Below are 14,904 nucleotides of genomic sequence, written 5' to 3'. Positions count from 1 at the left end.
CACAATCCGGGTGGCAGAGGATGAATCCCAGTTGCCTCTGCGTCTGAGACCATCAACCCGGGCATCTTATCACGTGGCTTGTTGAGCGCATTGCCACGGAGACAAAGCACGTGTGGAGGCTTCAAGCCATTTCACCACGTGCCCCACCGAGAACAAACCACATTATAGTTACCCAATGTGACTCTACCCTCCCTAGCAACCGGGCCAGTTTGGTTGCTTAGGAGGCCTGGCTGTACTCACTCAGCACGCCCTGGGATTAGAACTAGGGAACTCCAGGGGTGGTAGCCAGCGTCTTTTACCAGTGAGCTGCCCAGGCCCCCTGTAAGGTCCTGTTTTAACATATATTGCCAGATTATATCATAACACTTATTTCAACATGTATGTCACTTATATTTGGGAGTGTCTACGATCAAATCATTTGCAAGCCCTCACTAGTGAAAGGAATGCTAGTGTTTCACAACATCCTAGTCTTTGTACCCACGTTTGACACGTTCAAAAACAAACCGGAATGCGGGACAGGGTGAATTCAGGTTCCAGGATTATTATACTAGTGGAACAGCAGGGATGAGTGCTAACAATTGCTGTGGCATAAGAACAAGAATTAGGGCTAGTATAGGTTCAGTTCAACAGGATACAGAACATATATTAAGAGTAAAGGTGAATTAAACGGACAGTTGTATACTGAAATCAATAGCTGGGACGATGAGGTCCAGGGGTCACTGCAAAAGATTAGTACAGCCAGCTAAAACTGCCAAAGACTGACAATCTCCAGAGCAGCAGTCACAAGTTGGCAATGCTTGCCAAACCAAGGTTCACTGCTGAATTAGGTCACAGTCAAAGTGTGTGTTCAGGGTAAGGGAAATGCAGGTGAGAGCTGGTGAAACTCAGTTCACCTGTTGTTCAGCATATCTGGTGAACATGTTTTTCTAGAGTTCCTCTATGGAGATGATGGAAATGTACAGGTTTTCTTCAGGGGTTGTCAGGAGGCTGAGTGTGTCAGGTGCTCACTGAATTACTAGAGGGACAGAGAGCCAATGAACAGCCTCTTTTGGCTAAGTAACTGTCCCAAGCCAGAACATTCTGTGGAGCAACACTGTGTATCATCACAGCTGTCATGGGAGGCAATAGTCTCCTTAGATTTTGGTTACCTCTCCCACCTCTTACTCTCTTTGGTCTGAATGAAACATTTTCCATAGTATCAGAGCTAGCTATCTTACTGTATTAATTACTAGCAGTTTCATAAAACGATGTTATGTAAAATGCTTATTCATGTAGCCCTAAGCAACTTTGCAGTTCCTGATCTTTCTTTAGTCCTGTTGGGCAGGATTCTCTTCTAGTGTGCAATCTGTTGTGTACAGTATGTCCAATGTTTCATGAAATATGTAGCTAAAGTTGCAGACAAAGGATGACTTGCAAAAAAAATATTGTCAAAGAAACACTTAAAAATCAAGGAACTTTGTCAATCTGGTGCTGCAAATTATTTGGCCCATTCTTAAAGACCTCATAAAATGGCTTGTTGAACGCAATTTCCTTTCCTGTCCTGACAAATTTCCTATTGAAACAGTTGGAGTGGGACACATTGAGGGGCTTGCTTTTGGTTTTAAAATAGCAAATAGGCTTAACTTAGCTAAAGATTTAAAGAGATTGTTAACATATAGATGACCTCAAACCAAACTGATATGAACTAAAAGCCTTCAATGTGTAATCACATTTAACTATGAACACCTAGACAACTACAAAAGAACATTAAAAAATAATACACTAATATTTAACATTTGAATATAAACTAAACTCTGAATATGAATTAATTATATCAGGTGTACCTACGGTGTTGATTCTAAAATGTACAGTGCAAGCATGTAAATCAGAATTCAAAATGCACCCAAGGCCTCTTTATGGTTGAAAATAGCCTTTAAAATGCATACGGCTGGAGAGCTACTCTAAAAATACACCACAAGTTTTCTCCTGGGCTGCTGGTTCCTTTGTATATACATATGTCATGAGGTGCAGCTGTGTAACAGCCCTTAGTTAGTATAATATTCCAATCAGGAAGGTGGAAACCAACTAGTAAACAAACTAAATGGACGAGGACCATGAAGATATGGAGTGTACTCCATATTCAAAATGAAGGCTGGAAGGACACACCTATAACGTGCAGGTCTGTATGTTTGAAAAGAGAATCTAGTGTTACCTGAGGTTCTTCCCCTTGAATTGTGTTTTTGCAGTGCTTCACATGTTCCGCATTGCCCAGTATGACTCCTTGCCGGTCTGAGCTTGCCCTACCCTGATGTCATGTTGCTATGGCAGGCCTGGTACACTCTTTTCCAATTTAAAACATGGAAACTTCCTTACCCTCACCTGCTTTCTTTGTGTCAGGTCTTAGACTTAGTTTAAGATAAACAATATAGGCCCATATAAGACTCAATTCTAACATTGTCTGAGATGGTTTTACCAAACTGAATTACTTATTTAAATATATTTTATAATAATTAAGTATGTCCCATCTAATAAATCTAACAAAATACAGTTACCTTACTATAACGTTAACAAGTTACCAAGAAATGAAAGAACATCCAGAAGATGTTCTTTCATTTGAATTTCATTCTCCCTTGGGAGAAGACGGCTCATTTTGCAACTTGTCACAAATTGCGATCAGATTGCACAACTATCCCAATTTTGAAAGCGCATTTGTGGCACTACCTGATTTGTAGGGATCCATTGTATGGAATTTCTGGGCAGATACGATAATTCACATCTCATTGTGGCCTATACCGATTACTAGTAATTTTACTTTTGCGATTTAACCCTTTAAACTGGAGCTGCCAGCTAACTAATTAAAAACTACTCACTTGAAATGAAATAAGGCTTTAAGAAGCTTGGAATTTGGACTTCACAATCTTATTTACTCTTAACTGCTGCTATTTAAGGTTTGGCGGATGTATCGTAAATCAGAAGTGTGACTATATTACAGATGTATGCTCATTTATATTTGTACAGTATTTATGGTAATGATAAATGAACTTTGACCAGGTGTACTAATGAATTAAACAAAATGAGATAAGAGATTCAGAAATTATCTGCCGCAACCAAATAAACCTTTTTTACCTCTACAAAAATATTGGTTGTAATTCCACTATCGGCACAATAATAATATTTAGATTTTCCCTACTGGCCAATAATATATCGGCTGCCAGTATATTGTGCACCCCTACTGATTTGCATAATTCCTTTAGTGAATCGGTTGCTAATAAGGCAGAAAATGCATGCAAATAAACAATGCAATTACAGGTCACAATTAATCTTTAGTGCCCCTCCCCCTTTTTACAGAAACTTATATTTGATCTACAGTACATATAGTGTACTTTATATATAAATGCACTTTTTGGTCAGAAAAGAGGCTGAATCCAACTCAAGCCATCTGTGCTTTCATTTTCACCCAGTGTGCAGGTGGGGGATGATCTAATATGAGAATAACACACCTGCAACATTGTTTAGCTTGCAAATATAGGCCAACACAGTCCGGTTTTGCAAATGATGACCAATGCAAATGGTGCCTGCAGTTGCCCTACTAAACTGCACATTACGTTGACTTACATCAATTAAATTAAGGTTAAACAACAAGCCAACCTGCATCATGTGAGTGTTTCAGAGATTTGGAGATTAATAAATAGCCTTACATCACAGAGCACAGGTGTTGCATCAACTTCTTTCTGAGCAGAAGGCCAAGTTAGGACACCTGAGTTTTAATAAGTGTGAGCAACTGCTGCAACTTAATATGCCTTAATATTACGCAACAGAGAAATAACAATGTTGCCATGAAACGCCTCCAGGATACCTTGAAAAATGCCACAAAAGCTTTAATGTGAGTTTAAAGAGAACAATAAATGAAACATCAACCAAGACAGTCAAGGTGATATCAGCTGACCTAGAAACTACAGTAAAAAACTTAATCAGCCTCTCCCATGACTTAAACAAACATTAATGCAGAGCGGTGTACATTAATGTAGAGCTGGGTGATATGTCTTAAATTATATCTCTATATTTTTCATAAAATAAACACAAGGGAAAATGAAATTCAATCATTTTCATTAATATGCATTTTATATTTATATTGCATATACAATGATACATAGTAGCTAATAAAAAGCATGATTTACCTTCAAATGTTTTTACAAATACATTTTTGTGAATGAAAAAGGTGTGCAAAGCTACTTCACTGGAGACTTATATATACTTCCTTCACTGACTTATTTTTGAAACCCCAGTTGAACATTGCATAATACTAAATTATTACTGTGGGACACGGCAGGTTTATTATTATAATGTAATGCTGAATTATTATTATTCTGATGATTAGATTTGCGTTATACAAAAGTAATATATTTCTGTCCTGTTTACTTCACCTCCACCTGGGGCTTTTATTTTGACACCGAAAGTGCTGTCGTATTTACTTCAACTTCACAAGGAGCTTTTATTTCGACAGAAAGGGCAATGTGTATTTGACAGTTTACAATGTTCCTCATTTCCTAAAATGCTGTCATATTTTCTGTTATTCTGTGCCGCGTTTGAAGATTTCTATAATAACGTGTAACTGTTACTAATGTTTGGAATTGCGTGAACGCTTGAACCTGCATTACTTTGATTTCACAATGTACGTAAACTGATCTGAGAGAGCCGCCCTGTGCGTGCACACAGATCAACGAGTCACTGGTTTGTTCCGAATCACACACAGACCATGTTTATCTGTCTTTAAATCACAGCCTTTTGTGGATTAATAATCACATATGACCAACTTGCCATTTTGTTGTTATTTTGTTTAATTGTGCAGCCCTGAAGGATCGTGAAATTAGTCTACTGATGCGCTCTTTATGAAACTTAATGGCCAAATGAAAGCATATTAAAATCATCAAGATATTCACAATATTGGTCAATGTTACATCGTCAGCAAAATTATCTCAATTATATCATTAATATTCTATATATTGCCCATCCAAACATGAATGTACAAGTAAACTAACGAACACAGGCTACTGTTACAGATCGCACAAATGCGAATGCACATCTACAGATTGTCCTCCAGACAAGCAGAGTTTATGTTACAGCACACTGACGACTTGTGTTAAAGAAAACTTAGGATTCTCCATACATCCTATTCTTGGTCCCATTACCAGACATGTCAATGAAAGGGGTTTTTAACCTTTGATGCCAGTTTAGGGCTCTTAGCTGATGATGGATTAGCATGGGTTTATTATTGATATCAAGGCCCTTTCTTTCCACAGTCTATCCCTTTCAGTCCGAAATTGACATTGATCTGATTCCCAGACTTCCTCACATCCCCAAAGAGTGATGGAGGAGCCGGATGATGGACCTCTGGGGCTTCAGAAGAGGAAACAGTCCTCGTAATAAACACAAGTGCGTCGTGAGCAAGTAGAGAGACGGTGCTATCATACTGTAAAGTAACTGGAGTGAAAAGAGCAAAATATAAACTGACTATCTAGAGGCTGCAGCCAATTTATTGAGCCACGTTCATAGCCGAAGCCTTTCTTTGAAAAACAGAATCAAATTATATTGCGGTAATGTTTTATGGTATCTCATATTACCCTCGCTCTCAGTGGATTTCAAATGAATAGACTAAAAATGTGCAATTTCTTCAAAATCTGATACCAAGTGAGTTCAAACTAGCAATCGCCTACCAGAACACATAAAACATCTTCATTTTGGTCACCATTTCACTGCCACTGATTTGATTTTATGGTTTAACTTCACAGTGATAAGGTGAATGATAGAGAAAATGCTTCAGTAAACAAGCAGACACAGAGTCAATTGTCAGAGCCCTCTTTAAAGACCATGTCAGCCATGCATATTTATGATTCCAAATGAGCATACAATTATGAGTGGAAATGAGAGGAGGCACAGCTGACTGACACCAAGCTGAGGGGGAGAAGAGTCATTTCATGGTGTAAATACATTTGCCTGACTCTGTCAAGTTAGGTGACTCAGCTCATATCACGGAAGCTAAACACATAGCACTGCAGTGCTGCACATCACGACAACTGCAAGCTCGCCTGAGGATTGGTGCAGTATATTTCATAAACTTAAATGTTCCGATTTTATTCAGTGAATGTGTAAATGTCAACTGCAGAATGTAAGGTTGCTAAGAAGGGGAATGCATTAAAATGTGTTTTCTTTACTTTTATGATAATAGATACATTGTTTAATGGACTATGGCTCTGTTATAAAACCCAATTAACTGCCTTGCTTGTCTACTGTCTACAAAGGCAGCTGCCTTCTAAGTAGCATCCTATCTGAAATGCATCTCATAAATGACTGATTTGGAATGCTTTATATAAGCAGCAAGTACATACATCATAAAAATACTGTAAGCTCACAGAAGACTCAATTCACAATTGATTTTAATAGTTAAGCTTTAGCACGTTCCTAAGCTAACGACATGATACTCAGGAGCACAAAAATACATAGCATAAACAAATGATCAAGTATAGTCCAAAAAAGAACCCCAAAAAAGCAAAAAGTAATCCATATGACCAATCTTTGGTGGGTACTTGTATGTTGGGGGGGGGGGGGGGGTTCAAAGTTGATCATTTCACCATCAGTCTGGGGGGGGCAAAGTGCCCCTTGATCATTTTACTGTCAGTCAGGGCGAGGCAAATCTAGTCGTCTTTTGAAGTCATACAACAGCATTGTGAAAAGAACAGTCCAAAATTTAAGATGTTATTTACTGCAAATCATGCCACTCATCGTAGCTGGCATCAAACATCATTGCTTCAGAGACATGGTAACTATGAACTGTTACTTTATTGGAAAGAGCTGCATGAAGAGGTGCATGAAGATGGCCAGTGTGTGGCCATAATGCATGGCTTACATTTATACATTAATATAAATACTGTTGATATCCATAAATCATAAAGCCGCGAATCTAACAGAAGTGCTCTTCACATCCTCCCAGAATGGATGGTGAATTATAGTCGTGATGTGAATTGCTCCACTTTGCGCAGCGGCAGCAGTCAGTCAGTCACATGCACGCCCGGAGGAGGGAGTGTGTGGCTGTCGTGGACGCACGTCACCGGACCCGCCTCCTTCCCATTCTACTACTCTAACGTCCGCGAGCCGCCGAGCACATGACTGCAGTAACTCTGTTCTATAACTCTAGTCATGAGGATGGAGTACTATTACACTCACCAGACAGCGCGCGCTCGACTCAATAACCCGAAACGAGCACATTTACAGCGCTTACAATATTCCCTCTGACACGACGACATCGAACAAACACCAGCGAGGGCTTTTAAACAGCGTTTACGTGTTTTTAAGCTGTTCGAAAACGAGTCATCGCCTTTTATCATAGACACATCTAACATACTGTATGTAAAATACACAATTTACGATTTAACTCACGATCTCCCTCCACAGGAGAAACAGTTGGAACAGTTAGTGTCACCTTCTGACTTAAAAACAAACCAGTGCGCATATATTGTTCTCCTCATCCGTGTCTAAACGTCATCAGTGTTAATATCTCAAAAGTATCCGTATATGTCGAAGGAAGCGACGTTACAGTGTATCTCGTTATTCTGCGGGTATTTCCTATAGGCTGTATAAAATATTACACTTTGCAGTGCGACGAGAGCCTGTTTGACATGACAAGCACGAAAGTGCAAAATACAAAGCGATTATTAATACCAACTGCACGCACTTGATGCAGGCATCGTTTGAGTAGTAGCCTACGTAGCATACAACTCTTGTTTTGTAACATGCATGAGTTACGCAAACGCTTACGAAACCAATGGATTTCGTCAATTGGGCAAATAGTTCCGAACTCTATTCATATCTTACTATCTTACACATCTAACATTGTTAGTTGCTAAACTTTTATACAGTGCATTTTGAATTTTTATTCTGTTAGTGTATGGATACACTTACTTGTGGAATTATCTAAACACAGATCACATAGTATAACAGCATTAATATAAGTAATACAAATACATAAGCCGATTTATAATCTCATGTGATGCAAAACATTAAAATATGACTGGAAAAATAATTAGGCTACATGATAAACTCAACAGCTCGCAAAATTTTTCTTGAACTACGATTCTTATATATTACTACTCAGTTCATACAGAATCGCATGCTTTAGTAGTATTAAAACTATAATATCCCATTGTCAAATTCATAAGTACCCACGTGTCACACACTCACTCTCTCTCACACACACATACCGGAAAAATGGTGTGATTTTTTGCAAACTGATAAACACATTTCAAGTTATGTTATTACATTTGCGTTAAGCATTAACCTACATATAATCGATATCCCTTCAAGGCAGGCTAAATGGAAGCTTTATTTATTAAGTATTCGTATATAAGACATGTTTCGCATAAATGCATTATTTCCTGTGAACTCCACGTGAAGCGCAGACGTCAGGGACTCAAGACGCCGGCTGAGACCTCCTGACAGCATCGATGAAATTATATCGCTCTACAGATAGTAACATGCAAAAAAAACAACAATAAAAAAACACCCGGGATAAAGTAACCACGATTCTGCAGTAACCGAAAGGGAGCATAGCTTACCTGGCTCCCGGAGTTTTCAGTCAAGTAATTGAAGACAAATGAAGAGAGCTCCTCATCTAACAGTGAAGCGCAGTCCGCCATCTTCTAGAGAATGAGATGAGAGGAGCTAGTGAGCTCTGCTATACTGCTCTGCCCGCATGCAGTGTGGCTCTCTAACCGACCGAGGGCAGTGTGCTGATATCCCTCCATGCTTCTCAATCATTGCTGGATTAAATAATACTGCCAAAAGTTTAATTATTGGAAGGTGCAGAGAGAACAGGTTGGTGGAAGACTGAAAAAGGAAGCCCCATAACCGGACTGAAATTGCTTGTGTTGCATAATAGTATCTCTGACTCATTTTACATGGCTGTGATGCATTTTGCTATATGTCTACAGTCCATGCCAGGTACACGCAGATAATAAACATGAATGAGCACCATACAACATCGTTGTATCATTGGCTTTGTCTCCAAACCTAGTTAGCTGCCTACACAGACAACTTGTTTGGACATTTTAGGCACATTATATTTTATTTTGTATTATTATCTATGTCTTGCTGCTGTTTTTGTATTGTTTTTGTACTGTTGTACACTGGAAGCTCCTGTCACCAAGACAAATTCCTTGTATGTGTAAGCATACTTGGCAATAAAGCTGATTCTGATTCTGAAATATGCTGTTTAGGTAGGCACCTTACTACCTCACAGCCATTGTCTACTTTAATATTTTATCCATGGTACGAGAGGGACTTTGAACTTTTAATGTTGGGGAAAATATGGCTTATCTTTAACCATAAATAAATATAATGCTAAAGAGCAGGTGCTGCCTACCTGAACCAGCTCCAAATCATTTTTGACATACGAGTAGTACATTAAAGGGATAGTTCTTAAATATTTATCTGTTTCTCACCCACACCTATCATATGGCTTCTGAAGACATACAGTATATTAAGCCACTGGAGTCTTATGGATTACTTTTATGCTGCCTTTATGTGTATTTTGGAGCTTCAACATTTTGGTACCCATTCACCTGCATTGTGAGGACCTACAGAGCTGAAATATTCTTAAAATCTTTTTTTGTGTTCAGCAGAGGAAGAAAGTCATACACATCTAGAATGGCATGAGGGTGAGTGAATGAAGAGAGAATTTCCATTTTTGGGTGAACTATCCCTTTATAACTTATGTAAACAATAGGGTAATTACCCTGTAATCAGACTCATTGATTGGTTGCTCTTGTTAAGTGTATTTTCTTAAAGTCTCTCACTAGCTTTCAAGCATGATGTGGGAATTTTGACAGGTCTTGAGGTATTTAATTGATCTGTAGTCCTTTCCTACAGAATGGCATCCACAGCTCTTACCCATGGTCCATCAGATCCTACTTATTAATCAAGAAAAGAGGCAGCTCTACAGAAGAAACTGCCATATATTTAATTCCAATTAAAGCCAGAAAACTTAAAGATATTACAGGATGTCTGAACAGCATGATAAGCAATAAATCTTAATCGACAAGCCATTGAAGGACCATTACAACTTCTCAATCAAATCAGAAATTACCCCAAGGCCCCATCAGTCTACTGAGCTGCGTGCCGACTAGCCAGTTATCGATCAAACACGTGCTGTTTGAATGTTTGAGGTCAGAGCGAAAGTTTCATTATAACCTTGCCTCTTTAAAAACACAAATGTTGGAAATAAAATCAGCTTGAAATATAATGGACACAAATATATAAAGAGGTGCCTTCTTTAAACCTCATAATAAATGCATGGAATGAAATCTGCACATTTGCCTTTTTAATTGAAACAAGACTGGTGTGTAATCTATGACACACCAAAAGAAGATTGGTCGTGCTCATTAGAAAAAAAAAAGATAATAAAAAGAGATAAAGGTGGAGGGAATTAGAACGGAACATCACTTTTTTGGTTGATGCAACACAAGGGTTCAGTGACATTCAAGGCTCATTCTAGTCTGCCAGATTGTTTCTTAAGCCAACATGCCCACTTCCGTAACCGTGTGAAAGGTCACAGGACTGATTTGACATCTCTGAGCATATGGTAGGTGTCTCTGACAGCTGTCAGAGTGGAGAAGTTTGCTCTATGTTGGAGTTATCAGTCAAGAGATGAGTCCATTTCATTAGTCATATCATTTAATTGATTATGCCCTGATGTATAGAGGTCAACAGCATTGTGCCTTCAGCCCCAGTTGTCCAAAGACAACAATCAATGGAATTCAAACATTGTTTTCTGACACTCACACACCACTCTTTTGTACGTTCCTCTGCTATGATCAATGGGGCCGCATGTTGCTGTTGCTTGTTTTGGGGTCCATGCATACTGAAGGCATCTCTCATGACGGTGCTTTTCGATTGAAAGTTGATTTAATGGGGGCTTCGGTGTGAATGGAAAGTTAACCAAAAAATGAAAATTCTCTCATCATTTGCCCACACTGATGCCATCCCAGATGTGTATAACTTTTTTTTTTCTGCAGTACACAAACAAAGATTTTTGCTCTGTAGTACATAAACAAAGATTTTTGCTCAATGCAAGTGAATGGTGACCAAAACTTTTAAGCAATTAGATTTTTTGTTTGTTTTATTTCTCCAGAAAATCACTTTGAGAAAGAAAAATAATTAAATCACCTATGTGGCTTTCCTTATTGTACTTAACTTCTGAAGACACCTTTGTCTTGTAAATAGATTCAATTACTCACTAATTCTGTTTAGTGTCCTTGAGACTTCTGTCTATCAATCAGAGACTAAATATATTTTCAATATACTCAATATATTTCTGTTTTCATTTTAAGTATGCTCAAAGATAGAAATGTGGCTATACAGAAAATTGCTTTAGGGGAGCTTGCTTCTTCATTTGCAAGTCTGTTCAGTCCTGTAAAAATGAAAGTTTGCTTAAGTACAATTCTTAAGTATAGCTTTTATTTAGTTTTAAAAACCTAATTAAGTGCCTAATCATATTAATAATGTCTGATAGATTTTATTTTGGGAGTCCTAATTGCTTTGAAGTAATTGTATTATTTAATTTTTTTTTAAATGAATATGTTATTTTTGATCTGCATTTTTTGTACACTTTCCTCTTGGTAATTGCTGAGGAATGCTTATATTCTAACCTTGCAAGGATTATGCAATCAGCTTTCAAGAAGCAACCAAGCTGATCCAGCTTCAAAACTACTGGACCATTTAACTACAGAATTATGTGACTTGATTATATCCTGAAGGGCAGAGTCTAACTCACAGAACAATCCAGTTTCAGCGTGCCACTATGCTATGCAGCAGTTGCAAGCAATCTGAACTACAAGGCATGGTTCAAACACAGCCAAGCCATGATTGGAAGAAATACCTGGGACACTACGGATATGTAAAGCATGCATGGCAGAGTGCACTGTGATTGGCCGGGGCTCTTCCTGTCATTGTGCATAGTAGAAGGAGAGAGTAGAGTAAACCAGGCTGCATTAGAAAGACCCACTCCGCGAGCAAACACGTGCCTGCTCGTCACATGACTACCTTTTCCATTGCTGGTGCCTGACTGTGCATAGTGCTTACTCTTGCCATGTCGGTTAGATGAAAAGACAAGGATGATTGCTCAGGTGAAAATTGAAAGGGAAAAAAAAGTCTAATCTTACACAAACACCCAGGAGCAAAGGTGACAAGTGTTTGAGCACCATGATGATATTTTGTACAAATTTACAAATATCGATTTAAATGATATATTCTTGCCTATTAATAAATATATAAAGTGTCAGATATTACCTGTTTGTAGCTGCTTGTATATGAATGATATTTAGAGACAAAGAGAGACATATCTAAATAACTGAACAAAAATTAACAGTGCCTTGGTGTGGTCCCTGTATCTGAAGGTTTTACAGAAGATCACCATCAAATACCTCATCATCTCACATAATTTAGGCTATATAAACCTTGTTTGAGTGAAATGTGAATGAAATATTGACTTAAAAGATGCAGCATCTCTATTGTGGGGTTTATTGATCTTTGGCGAACACACACACACATCCGTCTACTAATGCATAACACTGTATGTTTATACAAAGGGATGATTGATTTCTTCTTTGGCAGGATAAAAGATGATGTTATAAGTTAACAAGAGAGAAAAAAGAAATATGCTTTAGAAATCTGTCTGATACCTAATTCATCCGGGAACAGGTAAAAGCCAATGAAACTTTTGACCAAGAAGCACAAAACCTCCCTTACAAAAATTGAGAGTTCATGGCAAATTTGCCACAAACTTGCCGCAAATTCGCCACTAATTATTTTCACAAGCAAATGAGCTTTGAGACAAACTTGTGGCAAATTGTCCAAGGTTTGCTGCGGGTTCACCACTAACGGTTAAGAGCTACAAACTTCTGGCAAACATTTATGGTGAATCACAAGCTAACTTGCATGTGAAAATAATGAGTGGCAAATTTGCGGCAAGTTTGCCAGAACTCTAGATTTTTTGTAAAGCCTGAAGTATCTGGAATCTTCCTGATTATTCCAATGCATATCAAAACAATGAACTGCTTTGGACAAAGGATAGAGGCCTTTTCTGTCTGGGGATTGTGGGCGAGCGACCTGTGGGCTTTGGTTTGAGAGTCACCGCAGCATGTGTGTACACTGCCGCATGTGTGGCATTCTATTACTAAACCTACAAAGAGCCTTAAAAGACACACCCACGCTTTCACAACCCCAACAACTCAACTCTCACTTTTCATGTTGTGTTTGTTATTCTAACGTGTTGTGTTTGTGAACTAGTCAGTGCGGAAAGCACAATTACTTCATTCAACCTAAATTATGCATTTGCCAAACATGTAGCAACCCCATTAGCATCTCTCCATCAACTCTGATGGAGTTCTGTTTACAATCATGGCCATTTTCAGATTCACTGAGGGAGTGAAGGTGGCAGTTACTACAGTATGGCTTATATATTGTAATCAGATTTAATTAGCCATGACTTTTATCAATATGGGTAGGAACAGTTTGCGCCATCCTTGCAAACCTTTGAAAAGCAGTGCACTATGTTTTTGTAGTGACACTGAGATGCTGATCTCAGGAAGCCCTTTTGAGAGTTGTTGACATGCAAATAGTGTTGGACAGCTGTGGGGTAGAAATCAACAGGAGATGCCCATCATGGTCTATCGGGATCTGGCAGACTCACTCTCTTAAAAGGCCAAGAAAAGGTGCCAGCTGAGTAAGCTACATACTATCCAGTATGCCCTCCCCCTTGGGTCCCTTGCCCACCTTACCATTTAAAAATTAACGAGCATGATATTTTCCAGACAGGAGCTACCTTTCCAATTGATTTACGTGACTGGACAATTCTTGATTGGATTGCTTATTTGTTTGAGTTGCAGTGTTTTAACAATTTGATAGTAACTAACTGTTATAATTGCCATTTATTATTGGCAGACTCTGTTCCAAAGCTACTCACAGTGCATTTAAGGTTTACATCTTATAAGTATATGCTTTCCCAGGGAGTCAAGTCGATGACTCCAGCATTGACAGCGCCATGATCTACCAGTTGATCCACAGAACTGCTAATACAGTAGCAATTGCAGATTTTTTTAAATTAGACATTATTTGTTGCAACTATAGTGATAGGAATCGTAATGAATTTAACTGATCCTTTTCTGATTCCTCTTAACGATTTCGATTTGATAACAGTTCCATTAACGATTCTTAGAAATATTTGAAATAAATTAAATTTTTATTGCATACACTGCCCTCAACAGTCTGTTGCCAAATGAGATTATTTCAATTTCAACAGACCAGATATAACAAATCACAGATATATAACAACATTCCTGTAAAAGGTGTGTTTACACAAACTTTTAAAATGCAATCCAATAATTGGTCCTACTGTAACTATATATATATATATATATATATATATATATATATATATATATATATATATATATATATATATATATATTTATTACAACAAAACTTATGTGTAGGCCTATCTTTAACTAAAATTGTCATATGAATAACATGTCAGTAACTGCACTGCCTGATTTAACCTCGTCAACTCTGGAGCATTTTTGGGCTTCCGCCCACAATTTTTCACACTCAAATTTAAAAGCTCACCATATACACATACTGTGGACTAATTGCTAAAATTGCAAAAATTGTTCTAATTTTTTTAATTGTTTGGAAAACTGACTAAGGTAAAAGCTGATATAAAGTTTTTAGCTATTTGGGGCTTACAGCAGAAGTGATCGGTTGTATTTGATGTCTTACAGATATCATATTTAACTTTATGATTCTTTTGAAAATCTTTCAATCTGTGGTATTAGGGCAACAAAATAAACTAAATACTGATGCATTACGGAGAATGAG

General features: G+C 38.0%; 1 protein-coding gene across 2 annotated transcripts in view; it reads right to left on the bottom strand.

Moving 5' to 3' along the window:
• LOC127413474 (peroxisome proliferator-activated receptor gamma coactivator 1-beta-like) overlaps positions 1 to 8,784 on the bottom strand; it is an 84,955-nt gene extending 76,171 nt beyond the window's left edge. Inside the window, exon 1 of one of the 2 annotated variants that reach the window (XM_051650660.1) lies at positions 8,589 to 8,784. In XM_051650660.1, the coding sequence (XP_051506620.1) occupies positions 8,589 to 8,669 (81 nt within the window). In that variant the 5' untranslated portion in view covers positions 8,670 to 8,784. The remainder of the gene's footprint in view (positions 1 to 8,588) is intronic. The other variant, XM_051650659.1, reaches the window with a different exon arrangement.
• Between the last annotated feature and the right edge of the window lie 6,120 nt (positions 8,785 to 14,904).

The sequence above is a fragment of the Myxocyprinus asiaticus genome, chromosome 22 (assembly GCF_019703515.2).
Source record: "Myxocyprinus asiaticus isolate MX2 ecotype Aquarium Trade chromosome 22, UBuf_Myxa_2, whole genome shotgun sequence".
Classification (NCBI taxonomy): domain Eukaryota; kingdom Metazoa; phylum Chordata; class Actinopteri; order Cypriniformes; family Catostomidae; genus Myxocyprinus; species Myxocyprinus asiaticus.
Note: the sequence above shows the minus strand (reverse complement) of the source record. Positions and strands in the feature narration are given on the sequence as shown.